This window comes from Chrysemys picta, chromosome 8, assembly GCF_011386835.1.
Source record: "Chrysemys picta bellii isolate R12L10 chromosome 8, ASM1138683v2, whole genome shotgun sequence".
Classification (NCBI taxonomy): domain Eukaryota; kingdom Metazoa; phylum Chordata; order Testudines; family Emydidae; genus Chrysemys; species Chrysemys picta.
The window spans coordinates 65,971,788-65,996,810 of record NC_088798.1 but is presented as its reverse complement, the minus strand read 5'-3'; the positions used below and the strand labels follow the sequence as shown (position 1 = coordinate 65,996,810).

At 44.2% G+C, this 25,023-nt stretch overlaps 1 protein-coding gene across 3 annotated transcripts in view; it reads left to right on the top strand.

The window, feature by feature from the left end:
• NOTCH2 (notch receptor 2) overlaps nt 1-25,023 on the top strand; it is a 146,960-nt gene that overhangs the window by 73,625 nt on the left and 48,312 nt on the right. For all 3 annotated transcript variants that reach the window (XR_006174623.2, XM_008163149.4, XM_042851028.2), the window contains 7 exons: nt 1,712-1,900; nt 4,834-4,947; nt 7,348-7,461; nt 11,388-11,621; nt 15,904-16,014; nt 17,936-18,128; nt 23,414-23,559. Coding sequence is in view for 2 of the 3 variants with exons in the window: in XM_008163149.4 (XP_008161371.3) it covers nt 1,712-1,900; nt 4,834-4,947; nt 7,348-7,461; nt 11,388-11,621; nt 15,904-16,014; nt 17,936-18,128; nt 23,414-23,559 (1,101 nt within the window). In the remaining variant the exon portion in view is untranslated. The remainder of the gene's footprint in view (nt 1-1,711; nt 1,901-4,833; nt 4,948-7,347; nt 7,462-11,387; nt 11,622-15,903; nt 16,015-17,935; nt 18,129-23,413; nt 23,560-25,023) is intronic.

The following is a 25,023-nucleotide window of genomic DNA, read 5'->3' as shown; positions in this document are numbered from 1 at the left end:
CTCTGTTTGCCGGAATCTGGGAATGGGTGACAGGATGGATCGTTTGGTGATTACCTGTTTTGTTCATTCCCTCTGGGGCACCTGGCATTGGCCACTGTCGGAAGACAGAATACTGTACTGAGGTAGATGGACCTTTGGTCTGACCCAGTATAGCCGTTTTTATGTTCTTACTGGCAATCGCAGCTTCTCCCAATATAGCCTAATCTGCAATCTTTATAGTGTTGTTGCCGCCTCTCCAGTTCATTCCTGGCGGTTCAGATGCCAGTGGACTGTTTGTGATAACATTCTCATTTTGCTGCTGGTAGAAATAAGGAAAGGCAGTGATCCAGTTACCTCTGCCCCAGCAGCAACTGCTCTCTGGGATTAAGTTCATTTACCTGACAGGAGAAGTAAAATGGATTGCTGATTGGCTTATTCACCCAGCATGGGACCAAGACGTGTGGTGTTTGTTCTTTCCAAAGTGTACCCCAAAGTTGGGTCTACATGCCAATGAAGTCATCAGCCACTGAGTCTGCACCAGGACATGGAGGGATGGACTAGATAACAGAAGCAGCTTTTTCATTGCAGTTCCCAGTGTGCAGAAGAATGACCTTGGCAAAGGCCCACTTGCTCCTGGTGGCTCTTGGTCACTTGGGCTTATCAGTTATGTTGATGCTTGGGGTGCTTAGACCACTTAGTGCTCTCTCAAGAACCGCTTTTCTCTTCTTTTTTTTTAAATCTCAGACGTCTGATTCTCCATCCAGTTCAGATCGTGGCTGTTGCACTTTAGGATCATTGTACCTGTTTCCTTATTAAACAGATATAACCTTTCCATTTATACGAGATCCTGTTTTTGCCTGTTTTGGTTGTTTTGGACCACCTGTGTGTCAAATCTATTTTGAGAATAATGCCTCAGAGTTTATATGGCAGCTGTTTCTGTCTTTCATGAGGTAGAGGTTGATGATGTCATGTCAAACAGCAAGGAAGCAGCTAGATCCTTTAATTACATTTCCAGACTTCTTACCATTTGGGTTTAGAAGTTGCAATTTTTGCAAAACTAATCTTTTGGGGCTTGTCTAACATTTTCAACTTGACACTGAGATTTTTGTGTGTGCCCACTGCCCATTGTACCACTTGAAGCCAGTCACTAACCAGCATACCTGGTGCCTGGTGTCTTCTGGAGAGGGCCACTCCTTGAATGAGTTTTACTCCTCTACCCCACCTTAGACAAGAATGCTGCACGAAGCTTCTCTAGGAGAAGGCCCTACAGGCTAGTCTGACTGAGATTGGTAGCAAAGGCCTGGCTGTCACATGGGCTCAGGAGCATCCTGAAGGCCTCAGTCCTGAAGTGGGTGGGCAAGTTGAATAGGTGATTTCGATATGAGGCCTTCAAAGAGGCTTGAGTGCCTTGATCCCCTGTTGGGTGCCTCTGTCAATGCCATCTTCAGCTCCATGGGAGTGAGGAGAGGAGCAGTGGTACAGGCCAGAATGCTCTTCTTGATCCATTGATAAGGCTTGGAAATTTCTCTTTCTGTCTGCAAACAGGTGGCCGTTGAATCTTTCCTCGGGCACGTAAAAGACAGCAGGCACCTCACAGTAGAAAGAAGAGTCCTGTCTGCCCTACGCTTCTTGTCAGGAGGGAATGGCATGAGAAGGGCCTGACTGGAGATGGTGCTGAGACTATCATGACCAGAAAAGCAGATTCTGATATATAAATGTGTGTCTCTTGCAGCAAACAGCAATCCATGTGAGCATGCCGGGAAATGTGTGAATACAGAAGGCTCCTTCCACTGTGAATGTCTGAAGGGGTACACAGGGCCTCGCTGTGAACTGGACATTAATGAATGTCTTTCCGAACCATGTCAGAATGATGCCACTTGCCTGGATAAAATTGGAGGGTTCACATGTCTCTGCATGCCAGGTAAGGGGACACTTTCCAAGCTGGGATGGGGCTTCTGGCAAAGATAAAAAGCTCAGAAGTGTGAGGAAGGGAAGGATTGCCCACTGTGCCAGAGACCAGTGTGATGGGAGTGCCCAAGAGCTGTGCTGAATGAGGTCACTGGAGATCATTTGCTATGGGCAGACGGGTTGTGAAGGCTTGCTGGTGTGTGAGGAGAGGAGAAAGCAGGCAATAGGGGTGGTGTGAAGAAGGAAGAAAAAGTAGTCTGTAATTTGTTAGTGAGCAAGACCTAGCTTGTTAAATTAAATACAAGCACACAAATTGGTTACTGCTTAACCTTCTTTGTATCTTAACTTTTGGTTTTGGATAACTTCCAGGGCTTTCTCAAGTCTAGGTTTTCAATGTCGCAAGTGATGCAGTTCCCAGTAGATTGGGAAGCTATTCTATAGACCAGGGGTGGGCAAATTTTTTGGCCCGAGGACCACATCTGGGTATGGAAATAGTATGGTGGGCCATGAATGCTCACGAAATTGGGGGTTGGGGTGAGGGCTCTGGCTGGGGGGGATGGGCTCTGGGGTGGGGCCAGAAATGAGGACATCAGGGTGTGGGAGGGGGGCTTCAGGCTAGGGCAGGAGGTTGAGGTGTGTGGGGGGAGAGGGCTCTGGGGTGGAGCTGGGGATGAGAGGTTGGGGGTGCAGGAGGGTGCTCCTGGCTGGGACTGAGGGGTTCGGAGGGTGGGAGGGGGATCAGGGCTGGTATAGGGAGTTGGGGCACAGGAAGAGGTGAGGGGTCCAGGCTAGGGTTACCATACGTCCGGATTTTCCCGGACACGTCTGGCTTTTTGGTCCTCAAATCCCCGTTCGGGAGGAAATTCCAAAAAGCCAGGCATGTCCGGGAAAATAGGGAGGGGTCGTGGGGCTTGGATCTGGGCTGGAGCCTCTGGGGCTGGGGCCGCCGCTCGGCCGGAACCGGGCCCTGAGCCGAGCCGGGCCGGAGCCACTGGGACCAGGGCTGGGGGTGCTCGGCCGGGGCCGGTGCCCCAGGGCCCAAGCCGAGCTGGAGTTGCCGGGGCCGGAGTCACCGGGGCTGGAGCCGCCAGGGCCGGGGCGGCCCGGAGCCGCTCGGCTGGAACTGGGGCCGGCACCCCAGGGCCCGAGCCGAGCTGGGACGGAGACGCCGGGGCCAGAGCCGCTCGGCTGGGGAGGCCGGACTGGGCCGCGCCTCCTCGCGCCTGCCACCGCCCCAGCTCCAGCCCTAGCTTACTTGCTGCCTGCCTGTTTCAGGCTTCCCGCGAACATTTGATTCGCGGGAAGCAGGGGAGGGGGAGGAGCAGGGGGCGGAGCGTTCATGGGAGGGGGTGGAGTTGGGGTGGGGACTTTGGGGAAGGGGCGGAGTTGGGTGGGGGTGGGTACGGGGTCAAGTTGGGGCGGGGCTGGGGGCAGGGAAGGGGCAGAGTTGGGGCGGGGCCGGGGCCCCGTGGAGTGTTCTTTTTGTTTTTTTAAAATATGGTAACCCTAGTCCAGGTGACTCTGCGCGCTGCCCTCTCCGCAGGTACTGCCCCTGCAGCTCCCATTGGCTGCGGTTCCCAGCCAATGGGAGCTCAGGGGCAGCACTTGGGGCGGGGGCAGCATGCAGAGCCCCCTGACTGCCCCTACGGATAGGAGCCGGAGGGGGCTACATGCCGCTGCTTCCGGGAGCCATGGCACACACGGAGTGGGGCAAGCCTCCAACCCCACTGCCTGGCGGGAATTCAAGGGCCAGATTAAAACGTCTGAAGGGCTGGATGCAGCCCCCAAGCCGTAGCTTGCTCAACCCTGCTATAGACTGATAGATCTCACTATTAAAAATATTTTGACATGTTTGAAATCTTTACTCTATAGTGGTTACCACATCAAGTACACCAATGCTCTGTCCAATCTATTAACTTCCCTCTAGTAGTGACCAATACCAAGTGCTTCAGGGAAGGGGGAAAAAACAGCATGCCCTTGGCCAATTGTGCAGTGTTATGCAAATATAGAGGAAGCATTCCTTCCTGACTCCACTCTGTGATGAGCTGACACAATGAAGCATAAAGTGAATTTACCCAGTCTTAGTAAGCCTAGCAACAAATGAAGGCGTTGCTCCACCCTTTCCAAAACCCACATACAGTATTTTGACCCTTCCCTCCTGTGGGAGTGAATTTCAGAGTGACTACCTGCTGAGTTAGTTTTCTTTTGTTTGTAAATTATCTCCTTTTATTGTCAGTGACTCTACTTATGTTCTTACACTGGTGCCCATCATCAATGTATTTGGTCCCCTCCCAATTCATTAAAGACATAATTGTCTCTTTCTCTTTTCAGTATGCAGAAGAAAATGGTACATTTCAATTCCGATTTCTGTCTTTATTGTGATATTGGGAGATCATGCATGCAGCTCTGAAAATGTAATGTTCAAGTTAACAACGAGGAGTCCGGTGGCACCTTAAAGACTAACAGATGTATTTGGGCATAAGCTTTCGTGGGTAAAACCCCCACTTCTTCAGATGCATGGAGTGAAAATTACAGATGCAGGCATAAATATACTGACACATAACTCCCTTCTCTTCATGTGTCAGTATATTTATGCATGCATCTGAAATTTTCACTCCATGCATCTGAAGAAGTGGGTTTTTTACCCACGAAAGCTTATGCCCAAATACATCTGTTAGTCTTTAAGGTGCCACTAGACTCCTTGTTGTTTTTTGTGGCTACAGACCAACACGGCTACCCCTCTGATAATGTTCAAGTTGAAAACTCCACTTTAACACTTGTATTTATGCCTTTAAAATGTGGTCTCTTTATATCAAAAATGTCAATACAAACTGGAATTTCTATTTCAGTTAAATCTAGCTTTGATTTTCAGTCCTGGAATAAGGTGTAGCCAACACCTTGGGCACTTTCTAAAGCCTTTCTACCATTCCTTGTTATCCTTTCCAGGGTTTAAAGGTATGCACTGTGAACTGGAGATTAACGAATGCCAGAGTAATCCCTGTGTGAACAATGGAGAATGTCTGGATAAAGTCAATCGCTTCCAGTGTGTCTGCCCACCTGGTAAGTGTTCCTCCCCAGCACCACCTCTCTTCTCCCTACAAAGGGCACAACAGACTGTTGGAGTGGAGCGAAAGCAAACCTGCTCAGGATGTGCCTTCCCTGCAGAGTGCTCATGCCCAAATTAGAATTCCTTTAAAGGAGAACAGAAATGATTAGCTGTAATACTTGCTAAATAAGTTTCATATGCAACTATCCTGATACAACATTAACACTGTGCGTTTTACTGGACAAATGTTAAGACTGAACACGTAGTTTTACATAGTGGCTGGCAGCTATGACTTCACTTGTTAAAGAATGTCATGGTGAATTACAGACCAATGTCTGTAGAAATTATTTTTAAATCTATTTTAATTTGAGACAGTTTTCATCCTCCACATAATTTTTTTTGGCTTCCTCAAGGTTTTAGGTGAGAGCCTTTCCTCAGCAACTCAACTTGGTTAAGTCGCTAGCACAGTGCAGGGAGCCAGCATTCTTCTCTGCAGAAAGGGGCTGCTGCTAATCCAAAGGACCAGCACCAGGTTCAAGGTCACCAGGTTAAGGTCCAATATCTTGTAAGCCAACTGGGGGAGAAGTAAATGCTTTTTTTCCTGGGCCTGCCCAGGGAGATCTCTACTTTCCCTCAGTCCCTTCCCCCCAGAAGCAGTACTTGAGTCCTCTCTTCCCTTCTCCTGGTGCCAGGATGTCTGGCTCCATCACCATAACTGACACAATCCAGTACCTTGTTTATCAATAACAAAGCGTTGCAAGGTACAGGACATCTTGTCCTGTGCTGTACAGTGCATCCCATACTGCTGTGCTACCCTTAGCTATAATTGTGGGTAAGGGGATGCTTTAGTAATAGATGAATTATTTCTTCATGTGGAGTTCCTCACTTTGACTGCCCAAAGTCTCCTCTGTTTGTTGTTTTGTTTCAGTTTCCCAAGCATACCACTGTGGAAGGTCCTCCCTTTGCTTTTTTCTTGTTGCCCCATGCCAGCCCTATTCTGACATGTCTGCACTGCAAATGAAGATGTATTGCTTTGCAAGTGACAGTATGACTACAATACAGATAGGCAAGCCCATGCTTGCTTTAATCTAGCTAGGGTGGATAACAATAGCAGTGAAGATGTGGAGGCATTGCCTGTGGCATAGGCCAGCAACCCAAATACATACCCAGAATCTCAGGTGAGCTGAGACTGGGCCAGCTAACCTGTGTCAACATGTTCTCATTGCCTTTGTTACCCGTGCCAGTCAGATGAACACTGCAAGCATACCTTGACTTGCAGTGTGGCATACCCTGAGCATCACGGAGATTGTTCCTTCCCTTTTGACCTGGAGGATGGAAGCTACCTCTTGGCAGGGTGATTTGCTGGACCAGGAACCAACTAATCCAGGGAGGATGAGGGCTAGTGATGAAACCTGGTTTGGATCTACCACACTACATGTGGGCAGTTTTAAAGATTTGCTAAGAATTAATCCTGAGCAATACATCTGCCAAAGTCTGCCTACTCTTTGATGCAATTGACGCTGTGTTCAGAGGTTTAATGGGGAGAAAAGTGGTGGTACTCTAAAGCTCCACTCAAGTTCAAGCTTATTCATTTCAAAATGAGATGCTTTAGAGATCATGTTTAGGCATTGAAGGATTTGATTTTTGTCGGTAAATGTAGGTAAACGTTGATTTCATGGACAAAAATATTTCCATTGATGATCAAAATTCACAGATAAGCAGCATTTTCCTATATTGCCTGAAAACTTCTTAGAATCTTATTTAAGGATATTTACTTTGTATATTTTCACATGTGATGTTTACAATGTTTTAATGTTTCTAAAGCTTTAGCTTTTTGACTCTCAATGTCTACTTTCACTAAATAATTATTGTCTGACACCCCCCCCACAATTTCCTGCAACTTTGAAAATTTATATCCATAAAAATAGAAAAAATGCTTAAAAATGAACATCAATATTATCTGTTGAAATTATAAAAAAAATCGAATTCTTCCAAGCCTAATCATAATGATTGTCCCTTTTACCTTGAGTGATTTTAGGCAAGTAGCTAACATTGTTGACATTGAACGTGTCATTAGGATCCAGAGTTAATGATTCATTGCGGTTAATAAGAAGAGTTCACACTTCTCCAGAATCAGTTTCAGGCTGTCTGCAGACTGTGGCAGGCAGCCAGTATCCATTTCTTTGTTAACATTCAACATTCTTCTTCTTAACCATAAAATCTAAAGATCAAACAAATGAGAGCTTAAATTATGGAGCCAAGATGGCAGTCACAAGGAGAAAAACTGGCTGGTTGAAAAGCTGCAAATTGGCCAGATCAACACCTGAGCCTGTTTTGAGGAGCAGGAAGGGACAGGGGATGGATATTCCTACTCTGAATAGTTTCAGGATTCTCACTTTCCTCTTGCCTTTCAGGTTTCACTGGAGCAGTGTGCCAGATCGACATTGATGATTGCTCCAGCACACCTTGTCTAAATGGAGCCAAGTGCATTGATTATCCAAATGGCTATGAATGCCAGTGTGCCACAGGTTAGCCTCATCACATCTTCTCACATTCAGTGCAATGGCTATAGCCCCTTGAATAGAAACTAGTTTGTGCAGCCTATGTAGTGAGCAGAGGCAGGCAGCAAAGCACTGGGGCTGTGCTATCTCTGAAAGTCTTTTTTCCATGAATCTTTGCTGCCTACCTCTCTGCAGAAGAGGGCAGCACTGAGTATCTCTTAGGGACAGAAGCCCCATGGTTTGTGACACCAAAGGATTCACAGTTGCGTGGAAGGAAGTCTAGCTTCACTCTTTCAGTGTCATCGCTTTTCCCCTGCAAAGAGTCCCTATTTACTGGTGTTTTTCCATTCTGGGATTCCCCAGCATGGAATGCTTTCTTTGGGACTTCAGGATGGGCCCAAGTGAAAACTGGCAGCCTGAGACCAAGAAAGATGGGTAGAGCAATGCTAGACTGTATTGCTTCCTGCTTGTTTGCTTCCAAACTACTTAATATAACTGTGAGGAATGGGCTATGAGGATCTAAGTGCAATAAGTGTACATGGTGCCTTAAAAGTTGAACACCCAGCAAATGTGGTACACAGTTAGTGGCCACCTGCCAAAAAGTCTGATTTAAGTGATTTGCCCAGGGTCACATAGGAACTCAATGGCAGAGCCAAGGATAAAACAGAGCTGTCTAAGACCAGCCTTAACTCTTCAGCTCTGAGCAGAAACTGCTGGGTGAGGCTTAGTTTAGGACTGGGTCAATTAGACTCTTATTCTGGGGTGAGCCTGGCCACTTATTTCCATAGGTGTTGAACAAGTTGCCTACCCCATGCCTCAGTTTCCCACTTTGTAACATCTGATGGTATTAACCCACATCACCAGGGGCTCTTGAGGCTCTAGAAACTCTGTGGAATATGAGAGAGGCAGGATTAGCCCCTGCACCTGCTACTGTCTCAGATAGGCACTCTTAGTCTGGATGGATTCATGTGAGATTTGGCTTATTGTCAGTGAATCCAGTCAAAGAGTCAAATTCTATTAAAAAGTGGCTAAGGCAACATAAGTTGTTTAGCAGCAATAACTTACTCTGCTCTGTACAGAATCCAGAGAGAGAGACTTGCCCTGAGATGTCCTAAAAATACCAGAGAACGGAACCCCTAACTTTAGATCAGACTTAAATAAAACGTTCCTTCCTTTGTTTGGTCCTGATTTTATGTCGGGCAAGTCCTCTTCCCTAAAGAAGGGAAGTGGCAGAGGGTGCCAGGAATAGTCTAATAATGCTACACAGGGAATGAGTAGACACTAAGCTGTTTGGGGCAGGAGCCTTGTGTGTTTTTACAGCACCTAACATGTTGGCTCTGTTAGACACAACAGAATTTACCAAAATGGCATTTGGCTTTATCGGGACAGGTTCACAATAGTTTCGGAAGAGGAAGACTATGCAAGAGACAGCAGAACAGTCCTCAAAGAGTGGAACAAATTATCAAGGGCTGTGGTAAATTTACCATCGCATGAAATCCTTATATCAAGACTAGCTGTTATTCTAAAAGACTTGCTCTAGTTCAACCACAAGTTACTGGACTTGATGTGGGAATTGCTGGGTGAAATTGCATGGCTTGTTACATAGGAATTCAGGGCAAATGATCATGAAAAGTCATTCTGGCCTTAAGATCTATGAATCCAACACAAGCCAATGGCTGACTGGGAAGCATCTCTCTTTATTCTCTAGGAGAAATGGTTCTGCAACATATGATATGACAAGATATCACGCTGCAGACTATGCCATAGTTTTACTCCAAATTTTGTTCGGATATCAGTATCTCAAACGAAGACAGAATTGCTATAGAACAACCACTAGAAATAGGAGCTCTAGAGCTTGTGGTTCCTGGTAAAGAAAAAATCAGTTTTCTCTGTTTAATGAGTTTGAAAGAATATGCAGGAGGATGTGTCTTAGATACTATTCCTGTAAAATGAACCTGGCACACATAAATCTCGTCATCCCAGTAAGAGAATGATGTATCAGGTTCCTGAGACTAGACTGTATCACTGCCTCCATAAATCTCTCTTATTCCATCTTTTGACTGTATAAAGCATTTCTGTGAAAATTCTGGAAGTAGCATTTATTTTGTGTGTAATTCCAGGGATTAAGAAACCCTCTTCGAGACTCTAGTCAGAACATCACAAATGGACATAGTAGCAACTTTTAAACTGTGTGCCTCTACGATGGCATGAATTTTTAAAGCAACCTGATTCCTCTTAATAGCTAATTCCCCAGGGAATGCGGTAGATACAAGAGGGCAAGTTTCAGAAATATCAGAATGGAATGGCTCTAGGCCAGAGAAGAGGAGTTGTTACTACCAGGATTCTCCTTTGATTACTGATTGTGACAGAATAAATGTCACTAGGAAAAGGAAAAACCCAAACGCTTTCTGGACTTGGAAGCAGCTGTGGAAAGTCTGTGCCTAGCTCAAGCTAGGGCATGGTCCATCTGATTTTCACTCAGTGGGGTGGGGAGCCTTAGTTATTAATCTTTAGCAAAACCTGCTTGGAGGGGAGAGAGGGGTTTGCAGCCATATATAATACAGGGCTCCCTCACTCGAGAGGTGCCAGGAGGAGCGGCAATATGAGAAGGGTGAGCTGCTTAAGTGGTGCCAGGAAAATACAGCACCAAATCAGAGTGCTAACTAGATTGAGGACACACGAAAAGCAGGTGCTGATTTTGGGCACACAGGCTGGGGCCTGTTTCCCTACAGAGACTTTGGATTTCCCAGAAAAGGAAAAAAGACTTGGGGCACACTGAACATGGGCAGCTTTGAGGAAATGGGACTGAAAGCAACTGTGAATGGCCATGCAGTTGAAATACTAGTGTCTGTTTAAAGAACTGCTAGGTCTCTGGCTTCCTTTTTCCCTCCATTTCTGTGGTGGGGACACTGAGAGCGAGTGTCTTGCATGGAATCATATATTACAGATGGGGAAAAAAGATATTGTACCAGGACTCCTCTATTCTGTTCCCTGTGAAGGATCATCCACAACTATGTTCTCCAAGGCTTTGTCTGCTGTAACTCCAAATGTCTCAAGTTATAGAGCACCCACATTATAATAGTGCATTAACAGGGCCTGAAAAATGTACCTGGCAATTCCTAGACCTAGGACTAAATCGTTCTAAGCCAGGGTGAAAAATGCTTGTCCTGCCTCCTTCAGTTTAAAGGAATGGATCAGTGATGTATGACACTCTATAGTAATTAAGTTTAATAGCTGTAGTATTGTAATAATATTGTCAATCAACCTTCTAATTAATAAATTTAAATATGGAGAACTCTCTACTGCTGCCGAGGCACAGGAGGTGCATGTCTGCAGCCTTTAGCAGACAGCAGTGTATCACTTAACAGTTGGCTCATGGGTGGAGCGTTTAAAGGTTCTTGCCAGTCATGAGGACTAAAAGATTTTTTAACTAAAGCTTACCTTTTCTGCAGACCTCCAGGAAAGCTTCAGTGGGAAAGTCAATTTTTTCAAGGCCTGTGCATTAAAATTCCTTGTATTGACAAAAGTTAAGTCCTCTGGGCTGCTGGATAGTGGAAATATCTAGTATTATTACTAATAGTCTAGTAAGGGAAGGGATTGTCTTCAGTTTGTTTCATATTGATGTCAATAAACAGTTCTGATAGTAATTTGAATATTTTCTTCCATAATTGCTCAGATTTGAATGCATTCCAGGTATCAGTCTCTGTTGCAAAGATTATCTATGTAGCTTTTTCTCTGGCACACTGTGCTTTGTGCACCATACAGGGTCTGTTGGCTTCTCTGGGTTTGGGAGATGGGTTACAGGTTAGGTGCCCAAACCGTTCTGTATATTCTGGATACCATTTTGCTGATTTATGATGAACACTGTATTATTGTGTTTGATATTCAATGCAGAGGACATCATATAATATATCTCTAAGCCTCTTAATCATGCCTCTTCATTTTTCTCTTAGGTTTTACTGGCACTTTGTGTGAAGAGAATATCAACAACTGTGACCCTGACCCTTGCCACCATGGTGAATGCCAGGATGGAATTGATTCGTACACCTGTGTTTGCAATTCTGGGTACATGGGTGCCATATGCAGTGAGCAGGTAGATGAATGCCAGAGTAACCCCTGCCTCAATGAAGGACGCTGCATTGACTTGGTGAATGGCTATCAGTGCAACTGTCTCCTGGGCACTTCAGGTACATAAAGCATAAGATGGCAGGGCAGACAAAAATCAAGACTTTAAAAAAAGTCACAATCCTACCAGAAATGATAATTTTTTATCTACATGTAGCTAGTCATTTACTTCCCTTTTTATAATCTTAAATTTCTAAAGTGGGTCTTCTGTACTTTAGTTAGATAATTGTTAGCAGGAAGTATCAGTGTAAAATATGAAATTCTAAGAAATTAAATGCTCATCTGTGCTGCAAAGTGCAAGTCCAGGGCCTCATTAGCATCCTTACAGTGAGAACACAAACATAAAATTGATAAACAAATAGCGCATGCTGTGTTTGCAATCAGCACCACCTTCTAATGGATTGAACATCTGAGCCAAGGAAGCTACAAGGCTTCGACTCATCTATGCTCCTTAGTGGGTTTGAAGTCCATGGGACTTGTGCTCCTAAATGACTGATTTCAGAGTAGCAGCCGTGTTAGTCTGTATCCGCAAAAAGAAGAACAGGAGTACTTGTGGCACCTTAGAGACTAACAAATTTATTAGAGCATAAGCTTTCGTGCATATGCATCCGAAGAAGTGGGCTGTAGTCCACGAAAGCTTATGCTCTAATAAATTTGTTAGTCTCTAAGGTGCCACAAGTACTCCTGTTCTTCTTTTTAAATGACTGAAGTAGTTTGGAAAATTCCACACTTGGGTGTCTAAATATAGGTTTAGGAGCCTAGCTATAATCTCATACTTTGGAAAAATTTGACCGGTATGTAAAAGAGCATTAACTTTGTTAATGTATGAAAAGTTAAACTCTTAACACTGAAATAAAAATTGTTTCAAAGTGGCAGACTTCATGCCACTAAAGTTTGTAATAAAAAAAAGAAAAGAACTTCAGCAATGTAGTCCCATTGACTTCAATAGCATCATTCGTGAGAGTGACATTATATTACTGCCTAAGTGTTTGCAGGATCAGGGCCCTTTAATTCTCAATATTTTATTTTTTCCCTATAGCAGTTTTCCCAAACAGAATACCCTTACTAATACTTAGATTAAAAATTATATTTATAATTGTTTATTTAGATTAAAATTTAATATTAATTTAAGTTGCAATAGTACAACTCTCAAATTAGCTTTACAAACCTGACTTGAGTGATTTAAATCACTCTATTTAAAAATTGCTTAAATTGCCTCGATTTTTAATTGTTCTGTCTTGTAAAATGTTATTCCATAAGAGCCATGTGTCAGAGCATGGCTAGTGTCCTAGTGTTCTTTTTTAAAGGACAAAACATTTATCAGAACCATTTTGGCTTGTGTCAAATAATATTGGCTTCTTTTTCAAATGAATATTGAAGTTAACAGACCCCAAAATAAAACACGATGCTTGGAAGCAGAAATATGGTGTGGCAAGCAACAAACCATATATCTTGTGTCATCCTTCTGATAGTAGTGCTTCAAGTAACATTCCACAACTTCCCCCTCTGCTCTGGCAGCAGACACCTCCCTGCAATCTGAATTGGGAGCCTAGCTATTGTTCTGGCCTGACTTCTTCTCTAGATCACCCCAGGCCTGCTTCAGCTTGGTTGCTCTCTGGAACCAAGCCTCACTTTTGAGCATTGTCCTAACCTTGCTTTGCTGTTCTTGGAAAGTATCTGAGTTGGGCCACCTAAGCAGTCCTGGCCTCATCCTGTGTGATCCTGCAAACTACTGGAACAGCCCTGTCTTTCTCTCTTAGGAGATGAACCTTCCCATCACTATCTCTCATGCTCCACACAGTCCCGACTGCGCTATCTAGCCCCAGTGCTCATGAACCAAATGAATCATCTGCTGGAGAATTGGTTGGTTTTGTGAGGAGAGGAACAGAATGTGCAGGTTAAGCTTAGGACATGGTTACTACAAACAGAAAACGCCTTCCAGTTAGGAAACACATGCTTACCTTTAAGCTAATGAGTAGTCTCATTGACTTTAATCATATGTTTTAAATTATGGACATTGGTAAGTATTTGCAGGAGTGGGCCTAAATAAGCTTATTTTCTCAATATTATGGAGGTGCTAGACATAGTTGTTCTGATCTTCTGCTTGGAGAGATCCTCACCCATTATTTCAGCCCTCACTCTCTTCTTGCTGAAGCTGTCAGTGATACCAGCTTCATTCAGAAGATAAGCCTTATCACCTCCTGGCAGTTATTCTTGAGGCCTGAAGCAAGATTGTGGCCCAAGATGTACTGACTGTTTATGAGTCCCTCAGCTTTAGGGCTCCCAACTTGAGCCATTTTAAAGAAGACTGGTTTTCAGAAGTGCAGAACACTGACCCAATGAAAATCATAAACCTTTAAGGTGTCAAGTTGGGCACCCAAAGTTACTGGTCCCTTTTGAAAAACTTAACTTTTAGTGATTGTGGAATTAAGGAAAAAGTCTTATCGACTTAAGGACACACCAGACCTCAGTGCCCTGGTCTAGATACCTACCCAAGTGATTGTGCTTACTATTCCAATTGTAAATAGATTCTGCATGAGTTAGTGCACAGGTAATTCTGGGGGGGAGGAGAGGTCTTATGGCTATTTGGAACTGTGTTACTATTGTAGCCAAGACAATTTATCACTCTTTTCCTTCCGCATCCCACTTCTGGAGAGCTCCTACCTAGGACAGAACTATTACTAGGGCTGCACATGTGTCAGGGCATTTTTTTATCAAAAATCACAGAGCAGTCATGGTAAATTTAGTAAAAGTCATGGGTCTAGTCACTGCTGTGTGATTTTCAATTAAAAAATGCCCTGACAAATAAGGGGGCACCGGCCACCCATAGTAGCACTCTCTGCCCCAGCACCACATCCTAACCCTGTTCCGGTGAGCAGGGGGCATTTGGGGAGGCTGGAGAGCAAACTTGGCACAGGCAGCCGTGGTATCTGACCACTGGGGCTGGGCCCAGGGATTGATAGTGACCCCTTGACATGAGCCCAGGGGGTTGAGAGCGAGCCTATCCCGCACTCACCTCGGGCACAGGCAGCAGCAGCTCCTGTGTCTTGCAGGGCTGGACACATGGCATCACAATACCACTCAGCCAAGATTTGACCCAGCTCCCCCCTGTCCCTCTCTGTCCTGACAGAGGGGCAACAAGGCAAAATTTGAGTGAGTGGTGTTGCAACCCCGTGCGCCAGGTTGCAACACCCAGAGTGGGGAGCTGAACCCAGTCCCATGGGATACAGCAGCTGCTGCTGTGGGGTCAGTGCAGGGTGAGAGCACTCTCCAACACCCCATCCAGCCACCCCATGTCCAGGGCCTACAGTCTTCCTGCAGGATGTCATGGACAGAACGAGAAATCACAGTATCTAACTTTCTCCACTGTGACACACTGGCAGCCCTAACTATTACCTATGTGGATTGTAGTAGCTGCCAAAGTGTACTAGGCACTTCCCAAACTCGGCGGGAGAAAGTCATTTAGTCAGATGATTTACCATGGAATGAATGAAAACTCCATTATTAAACAAAACTAGTTGTTACACACTCAACTATGATCAACACAGCTGTATATATGAGTGGGCCAGGTGTATATGTGAACTTAACTGTGTTGATCACCAATTTTGCTGTGGAATGCAGAAATCTACACATACCAAAAGTAGTAAAGATTTCAGATCTTACTATGCTTGCAACACTAGATCAATAGTTAGACTCTGGAGATTCTAATCACCTTGCACTTGTTTCAGAAGTTTTTTGGTTTCCTTCAGCATCCTTTATTTTACAAGATTAAACTTTTTTGGTTGAGAGGTTGCTGTTTGTCATAAAATGTACACCATAACACATCCAAGATATTGCAGCATCAGACTTGATGCTGTTGAAAGCTTTACTTGCGCATTTAGTTATACCTACACTTTTCTCTCCACTGTTCTTGCTACAGTTTTTGCTGTAACAATACAAGTAGTGTGTGTTGTACTCTGTTTGCTTCATTTGGGTAGTATTCTCTCTTCCTCATCCTCAGAATTCAGGCAGTCCCTCTCAGACTGTACATAGGGAAAACAGCAAAAATATTTTTCTTGTTGTGTCCAAAATGGCTGATTCTTCTGCTGGAAGGATGATTGGATACAAGGAAACAAATTCTCCTGTTACTCACTGACTCTATTGACTTTAATGGAGTTGCACTACACTAACAGAAGAGGACTCGGAGCACCATGTGCTGATATCTAATCATACACATCCCCTTGTCATGCCTAAGCAGTTTGAGTACTGCAATTTGAACTTGGCTATTTTCAGGAAACTTATAGCGTTGTTTGTACGTTAGGGTTGGTCTGGTTTTAACTTGAATTTCATTACATTTATTTGCAGGAGTGAACTGTGAGAATAACTTGGATGACTGTGCAAGTAACCCTTGCATTTATGGAGTCTGTCTCGATGGCATTAATCGCTACGATTGTGTCTGCAAGTCTGGATTTACAGGTACCATGTACTTTCATTTAACAGATATTGTACTCAGCTTTGCCTTGAAGATAATCATCTCTCCCTTGGGAGGAGTTCTTTGTTCATTGATAGCAAGTGGCCTATTCAGTGTCTCAAGAAATAATTCGTATTCTTAATGAGTCTCAGTATCTCTTAATTTCAACGCACGTTCTGCCCATCGACTAAAGAAATGTCTTAGCTTGGTGCCATGAATTGTAATTCTTTTAGGGTTATTTAGTCCAATTCACATGACTCAGCTTCATAAGAAATAATGATCCAAAATCCCAATGGGTTTACTTACAGCTTTTTTATTGGAACAAGAAAGTTGTACATCATAGCAAGGGGTCTCTGTACAGAACTTGGAGAATTGGGCCAACTTGTATACAAATTAAATGTTTCCCTTTCCTTCTGCAAATATAAAGCATTCAGTTAGTTTTATAATGTGCACAAGTGCACAGCTACTATGGTACAAAAGTCACCATCAGCCAACCTACTGCTCCTTGGATGGAGTTTATTCATTGGTTTAAATTGTTCTGTTTGTATTAAAATCATTTGTATCCTGCAGATGTGCTAATTGAAAGAAACATTATTGGCCCATTGTGTTAGTGATCTGAACTAAATATCACACAGACCAGCCCCAATGTTTCCAATGTCTTATGCAATATTGTAGCTGGGTCAGTCCCACGATATTAGAGAGGCAAGGTGGGTGAGATAACATCTTTTATTGGACCAGCTTCTGTTGGTGAGAGACAAGCTTTTGAGCTTACAAAGAGCACTTCTTCAGGTCCTGTGTCCTTTGTCTAAAAGGTCAAAACATGCTTTGCCTGCTGTGAGCCAGACTACATAATGAATTCATAAAATTAATGCACATGAGAGAACATGCTGAATGTCTTGTTATAACAATCCCTTAGCTAATATGTCACTATTGTTACTGAAAGATTCCAATCAGAACTGATCCAAAATCTCTTCTCAGAAATAGCCCCAAAGAGATAACACTCATTTTATGCATTTCTATTGACTAATCTTTTAAAACTTCCACCTGAAGGAAGGAAATTCACTTTAAAAAAACATGGAGGTATAACTAAGCCCAAATGGAACGAGGTATGTTCCTGACCACTCTTGCCTTTGGGCCTCCTCTAGCTTTGGGCGCCATGTTAGCCACCATTGACCTTCCTGCTTTTGTGCTGTTAAAATACTTCATCACACTTGTGAATCAGAATGTTCCAGTATTCAGGACCTGCAACTTCCTTCAGGTCAAGGGCTCGAGCTAGAGTGTGAAATAGATGATTCACTTTTTAAGGCCTGGAATATATATATATATATTTTTAAACTTATAGTAGTGCCCAATCTATGCCAGGTACTTTGCAGATTCACAGGAAGGAGCAGACCCTTGAGGAACTTGCAGTCTAAGCATAGCTGGCAAGTAGGCAGAGGTTAGGGAAAATAAGAAGCAATATACTCTTGTATTTAATATGCACAAGATCTAGATGCACTGTAGGCATTATGGCAGGAATGGGTATTCAAGAGGTACTTAAATGTGGAAAGGATAGGTGCCTAGCTGATAAACCCAGGAAGGTTGCACCAGGTATACTACAATTACATAATTTTCAATCCTCCTAAAGAATGTATATAATTCTGTTCCCATTGCAATTCTGTTGTAGCTTTTTAACAGTTCCAGAAGGCTTATGAGATGTAGATGCTCTGCTCCTGATACGAACACCCCCATCTTTCAAAAACATTGAATGCTTTAAACTCCCATAGGCTTAAATCTGAGTCAAAGCTGTCATACCTTCCAGGATCGGTCACTTTATGTTGACTTTGTATGGATGATGCGTCACTGAATCTTGATAAATGTTCCTGCATACATGCGGGGTAAACTTGTGTGTGAGAAATACTAATTAACAAGTAATATTCTTTTCAGGTCCAAGGTGTAATATTGATATTGATGAATGCATCTCCAGTCCCTGTCATAATGGTGGAACATGTGTAAATGAAATGAATGGATTTCGGTGTCTGTGTCTTGAAGGTTTCCATCAACCCAGCTGTCACTCGCAAGCTGATGAATGTCTTAGTAACCCTTGTGTACATGGAAACTGCACAAATGATGTCAGTGGGTGAGTTCTACCATTGTGTTAAGACCAGTTTCTAAACACTTCTTTCCAGTATTTTGTATGGAAAAGTCCGCATTGGGCCTTGACCACTGTTGAGTGTTTAGGAAGGCGCTGAAGCACATGGAGTGTTTCAGTGCTTGAAAGTAGTTGGTTTTGATGGGATTTCTTCCTTGCATCTGGAGTGCCATATGCTAAATGTGTCATTTGCAATGACCTTTTTGTTCCTGCTTGGTTCTCTCATTGTTTGGTTGCCCATTGGGCTTATTGTTAATGAGCCGACCCAGCTACTCTAAACACCTTTGAATTACAGTTTTTCAATAAATGCCCTAAATATCATCTGCTGTGAAGATTCTGGTTCTCCCCAGTTTATTTCTTATTTAGACAACTATCCAAACTTGTTTATATTGCAGCTTATCATGGCCACTTTACAGTCCCCATGGGCTAGCTGCAGCTCACCCCAGGTAGTTTTCTGTGCTATTCTAACATAGGGCCTCTGCCTGGTCATACAATCTTACCCCTGCCATTCTTTATAGATTCTTATGCCATGCTTATCATCATAGTATCGGAGCACCTTCTAGTAGCATTAAGTGTTGTGCCTCATATGTGCTTTGTTCTCTCATCTCTCCCCCGGAGAAAAATTGTGTGTGCAGAGCAGTGCTTAGTTTTGGTAGGATTTTAAATGTATATTTGGCTGTGTGTTTGGTATTAGAGAATACAGGTAAAGTGTGCCTCGCCCTTGGAGTGGTATGGGATGGTCCTTAGTTCCTCTAGGATTTCTTTCCAAACTCTTGGACTGTGCCTTGAGAAAGTTCTGCCTGGCACACACAAAAGCTTTACCTCTACTGTAAAGAGTTTCGTTGTGCCTGAGGAGTAGAGTTGTTGACCCCGGTTTTCATCCAGATTTTAGGTTGTCTCGTCGATATTCTGGGTCTGGGCCCTTGTGCACCTTTAAGATCAGGACTGAGAACTGGATATTCTAGGGGAAGTCAGCATAGAGAGCACAGGACAGATCTGGTGGGCTTGCGGTATCCTATATTGTTGAGAGGCACTGCAGTGTTCTGCACTAGCTAGAGTTTCATAGGGGCTGAGAGCTTCATGCCCAGATATATCACATTGTTGTAGTCCAGCCAAGAGGTGGTGAAAGTATGTACAACAGGGGCCAGGTCATTATCCGCCAAGATACTTTTCAGTCCACTGAACGGCATTTGGCTGCTTTTCTCTGGTCAGGTCTGTCAGTGGGGTGGCAATTTGGCTGTAGTGTGGTACAAATTGTCGATAATACCCGGCCGAGCCCAAGAAGGATTGGACCTGTTTCTTTGACTTAGGTACAGGCCAATTTTGGATAGCATTTACCTTAGCCTGTAGGGGGTTGATAGTACCTTGACCCACCTTGTGTCCAAGGTACATTACCCTATTTAGGCCTATTTGACACTTTTTGGCCTTTATGGTTAATCCTGCCTCCCTTATGTGCTGGAAGAGAGCTTGGAGGTGCCCCAGGTGTTCTCCCAGGAATCTGAGAATATAGCCACATCGTCAAGGTAGGCAACTGCAAATTCCCCAAATCCACCAGAAGGTTATCTACCAGTCTCTGGAAGGTGGCGGGTGCATTTCGCAGTCTGAAAGGGAGCACATTAAATTCATACAACCCTACATGGATGATGAAGGTTGACCTTTCCTTGACAAGGTCATCTAGCAGCACTTGCCAGTACCCCTTAGTTAAGTTTAAGGTGGAGATGAACTGGGCACGTCCCAGTTTCTCCAATAAGCCTATCTGTGCACGGCCTTGGATAGTTTTCTGGGCGAGTTATGCCATTTAGCTTACAGTAGTCCACACAAAGGCGGATTTCTCCATCTGGTTTGGGAACCAGAACCACTGGAGAGGCCCATGCACTTTCACCATCTGTAACATGTCCTTGATCTCCCTTTCTATTGCGGTTTTGGCTTGAGGAGCCATCCGGTAAGGTTGGGCTCTAATTGGGTGAGCATCACCTGTGTCAATGGAGTGGTACGCCTGTTCTGTCCATCCTGGGGTAGCTGAAAACATTGGTGCGAAGCTGGTGCACAGCTCCTGGATTTGCTGTCGCTGCTTATGCCCAATGGTCATGGAAAGGCTCACCACTTCCACGCCACCATTGCTTTTTCCTTCATAGTAAACTCTTTCAGATCACTCAGCGTTGTCTCTCTCCTGGGCTGTAAACTGGAGAACCTTGATTTCTCTGGAATAAAAGGGCTTTAGAGAATTAACATGGTATACTTTAGGTTTTAGGGTAGGGTCTGGGAACGCTAGGAGGTAATTAACAGCTCCCAGGCACTCTTGGACCATAAATGGCTCCTCCCACGATGCTTCCATCTTATTGGCCTGGAGCATTTTCAGGACCATAACTTGGTCACGTACTTTGAAGGAACACATTCTGGCATGTTTATCATACCAAGCCTTTTGCTTTTGTTGAGCATCCTGTAGGTTTTTTCGAGCAAGGGTTAGAGAGTCCTTGAGAGTGTTTTGCAGGTTCGTTACAAAGTCCAAAATGTTAGTTCCTGGAGAAGATGTAACCCCCTCCCATTGCTGCTTCACCAACTGTAATGGCTCCTTAACTTTGTGGCCATAAACGAGTTCAAAAGGTGAAAATCCAAACTGGGATGTGGTACAGCCCTGTAGGCAAAAAGCAACTGCTGCAACACTAGGTCCCAATCATTGGAGTGTTCATTCATGAGTTCAGGCTGAATCCCCACTCTCTCACTCCGAGGGGGTGTGCAAGGATTCTAAAAATTAATACATGCCACTCCAGGCTTGTATTAAACCCCCAAGGTTACAGCTTTTCTCTGACCTTGGCTTGGTAAACGCTGCCACCACCCAAATGCAAAAAAACCCCTTTGAATCCAGGAAGGAGCACTTGGGAATTCCTCCCTGTGGGGTACCCTTTCACACACCCCCTCCAGGGAAGAGCTGAGAATGAAACAAAGGAAATTAGCTGTGGCTATCAGCTAATCAAACAACATGCACAAACCTTTTAGGACACCAAAAATCCAATACTGATCTTAAAAAAGGTAAATTTTATTAAAAAACAAAAAGGGAAAAAATACATCTGGAACTTAGGCTTTTTGCTAGATCTTAAAAGAAACAATTACAAAAATTAAGCACCCAAAACCGCTTTCTTGGGGGTTCAGCTTAAAGGTTACAAGCAAACAAAAGCATGGGGGGTTAGCACAGAGGAGATCCACAAGCCTTAAAAAACAAACAGAAATAAACGTGATTGCGTCTAGCTAAACATTCTGATCTACTTACACATGTGGAGTTCAGATAAATAGTTCTAGGCATGATCTGATGATTTATGATCATACCTGGCTTAGCTGCTTATAGCATGGCTGCTCTGTCCCTCCAGCCCAGAGAGCACAGACAAAGGGAAAGTTTCTTTCCCCATTTTAAGAAGTTCTACCTTCCCATTGGCTCTTTTGGTCAGGTGCCTGCTTTTTTTTTTTTTTTCCTCTTTACCTGGGGGACTTTTTAACCCTTTACAGGTAAAGCAAATAAAGAACAGCTACCAAGAGGGATTTTATAGCTAACTGGCTGGCTGGGTGTCCATCAAAGGGACCTAACCCCCCCCCCCCCACACACACACACACTTTATTTATCACACTCGGGTTCAGTTTCAGCCAGCTGTTCTTCATCCATGAGCTGATATCATCCAAGCCCTGGACTATTTTAGTGGTATATGGTGAAGGATAAATAGAACTGTGTTGTCTGCATATTACTGGCACAAGAATCTATGTCCTCTTATCTGTTCAGATGGATCCGTATAGGTGTTGAATAAGATTGGAGAGTGAATTGATCCTTTTGGAACTTCTATAGATGCAGCAGTGCAGTTTCCTATTACTATTTGTCCCTACCGGATTGATTTAAACCATTTTAGTGAGCTCCCCTGAACCCATCATGTCTCTTAGGCAGGACTGCAGTATCTCATGGCTGGCCATGGGGAATGCTGCAGCGAGACCCAGGAGGCTGAGATTGGATGTCTGCCCGGTATCCACTGACAGCAGGAGTTCATCCAGCAGTGCCACTGAAGCAATTTCAGGCCCATATCCTGCCCCGAATCCAGATTATGCCAGGTCTGGAATATTAGCTTCAGTTAGATGAGCATGTAGTTGGCCTTTGGCTAGCGACTGCGAGCTTGCTCAGGAGTGTTAGATTGATACTAGTCAGTGCCCAGCTAGAACCGATGTGTCCAGGGCAGGTTTCTTCGGTGCTGGTCACACTATTGCATGCTTGAAGGGGAAAGGGAAGATTCCTTCTCTGACTGAGGCATTGGGTATTTTGGTCAGGAGTGGTGCCATGACTCTTTCATAAGCTCCTTTAGGGTTTCCAGCTTCCTTAAGGAGTGAATGTGCTGCGCTCCCGGAATGCAAGCAGGCTGTTGGTGGTTGGGTACAGGTAGAGAGGGCCCATGTTGTTTGAGAAACCGTTCAAATGTGAGTTATCTTTTCAGCGCAGCAGGATGATGGTTCTTGCAGCACTTGGTTCTGGGCTCTGATGCGGGCTGTAAGCACTCAGGATTAAATAAACTTTTTACCACTCTGGATAGCTCCTTAGGGCAGCTACTATGGAAGCTGATTGGAAGATTCTCTTGGTCTGTAATGCAGCCTCAGCCTAGGCTTGGAAAAATTCTTTGTATCAACCTTCATTTTCTGCCATCATCACTTGAGTTTCTCCCCCTCTTCATTTGGCACAGGATGCCAGAAAGCCAAGATGATCTGTGTGGGTGATGTGAGGGGTGGGGCATTTGGGGTGTGTATCAGTGGTTGAGGCTAGAGTGGACAGATAATGATTCACCAGATCCTTGATTACTTGTCCTGTGAATGGAGTGGTGCTGTCCTTTATTAAGCTTTGGAATTTGATGGAGTGGATTGCCGCTTCTCTTGGCTGCTTTCATCTGGAATCCCTTCACTTCATCAGCTCTCTCTATTTGGATTCGAAAGCCATCTTTCTTCCTTGCTTGTACCTTGTCATTTCTTTAGCGTCTACTAACATTTTGAGATGGCTTGCCAAGAAAAGCGTGATGCAGAATAAAACTGTATTTTATTAAGATAACTAGTACTGGACATGTAGCTTTAAAGATTGGGTTGGTTTTAATATTAGGAAAATTGTATAGCTGGTGTGACTAAGGTAAAAATGATGAACCTTTCTAAGGGCAAATCATCTCCATGTCCCTCCCCTTTCAGCTTATCTATCTGCCTAGACTTGTGGATAGAACAGCTGCTTCAGAATAGTACTGAAACATGCTATTTTCTTTCAGATACATGTGTCTCTGTGACCCTGGTTGGGTTGGAACAGACTGTGAAGTGGAAGAGAATGCATGTCTGTCAAACCCGTGCCAGAATGGGGGAATTTGTGACAGTCTGGTGAATGGATACAGATGTATCTGCAGGAAAGGATTCAAAGGTGAGCTTGAAGGACGAGTTTTTGAGCTCTGTTGCACTAAGATGCAATAAAATGGAAGACAACAATCTTCTTACTAAAGTAAATGAAATGAGGGATAATCTCAATACCATCCTCTGAAATTTAAAATTCGAGTGATATTTGAATTGAAAACAATCTGATAATATAGGCATGATACAATGATTATAGGTGTAATTCCTGTAGAAAAATAGTGCTTGTAAGTCTATTACAAAGAGTAGGGAGTTCCTCCGTAATTATGGTTCACTTGTTCTCTATTAGAGCACCAATTTTGGCACTCCCTCTAAATTAAATCCCTTTCCACTGCAGATTTTAGAGGTCTGACCTATGGCCTCCTCAGGCATTTCTCCCACATTGGAGATGGTTTACACAATTAATTCTTGAGCAATGGGACTCATAAGAATTTTCACCACATTAATACCTATTAACTACTTCCACACCTCTTATCTTAAAAGTGGCTAATTAACTTAATTGAAAAGGTCTTGACAAGGTTTAGCGCGCTGGACTGGTTTTTGAACCAGAGTATGTGACTGGTGAATTAGGAACATAAAAATGGCCTGTCAGACAGTTGACTTTGAAGGTAACCAAAGCCCAAATAATTTAGGACTATGTCAAAAACACTTTAACCACAAGCTGGAAATGAATAGAAATTTAATGCAGACTACAGAGCACATGTTCTGTGGCTTATGCTCCCACTCAGTAAGCAGATGGTCTCATTCTGTATCCTATGAAGTTTTAATCACTTTCTTAGTGGTAATCAGGGTGGCTCATTTCAAACAATTGACAAGAAGGTGTGAGTAACAGTAGGGGGAAATTAGCATGGCAATTTAAAACTACAAAAACTAAAAAGGTTTGAGTGGTAGCTGTGTTAGTCTGTGTAAGCGTTCGGACTCACCCCTGCGGCGCCTCCTGCTGGTCGTGCGTGGGAATTAGCTCATTTCCAGCCTTGGAGCGCCCTCTGCAGGCCGGTGATCCGCCTTGTCACTTCTGGCCCCCCGTGTCTCTCCCAGGACCCCGGTGCCCCTTTAACTGGGTGCTGCCCCCCAACAATACCCCCACAATTCTGGGTCTCCCCCTCCCAGGGGAACCCCCACCCACTATCCCCACCTCGCCTCAGTGTACGGCTACTGCCAGTCATTGTCTAGCCCCTGCCCCCTGGGGCAGAATGCAGTCTCAGCCTACTCATCACTGGCAAGGTTGGGCTTGGACCTGCTGCCTTTGCCTACCCCTGGGCTGCCCTCTGCAACCCCCAGTACCTGTTGGCCTTATGCTAGGCCGCAGCCTGGGGGTTCCCCAGGCTGGAGCTCCCCAGCTCCTCTAGCCTTTCCTCAGCCCTGCTCCACTCAGGTACCTAGTCTCTAGCTCCCTGCAGCCAGGCCCTTCTCTCTCTGAATGCAGCGAGAGACTATTTTGTCTGCCCCTGGCTTTCCTGCCTTTATAGGGCCAGCT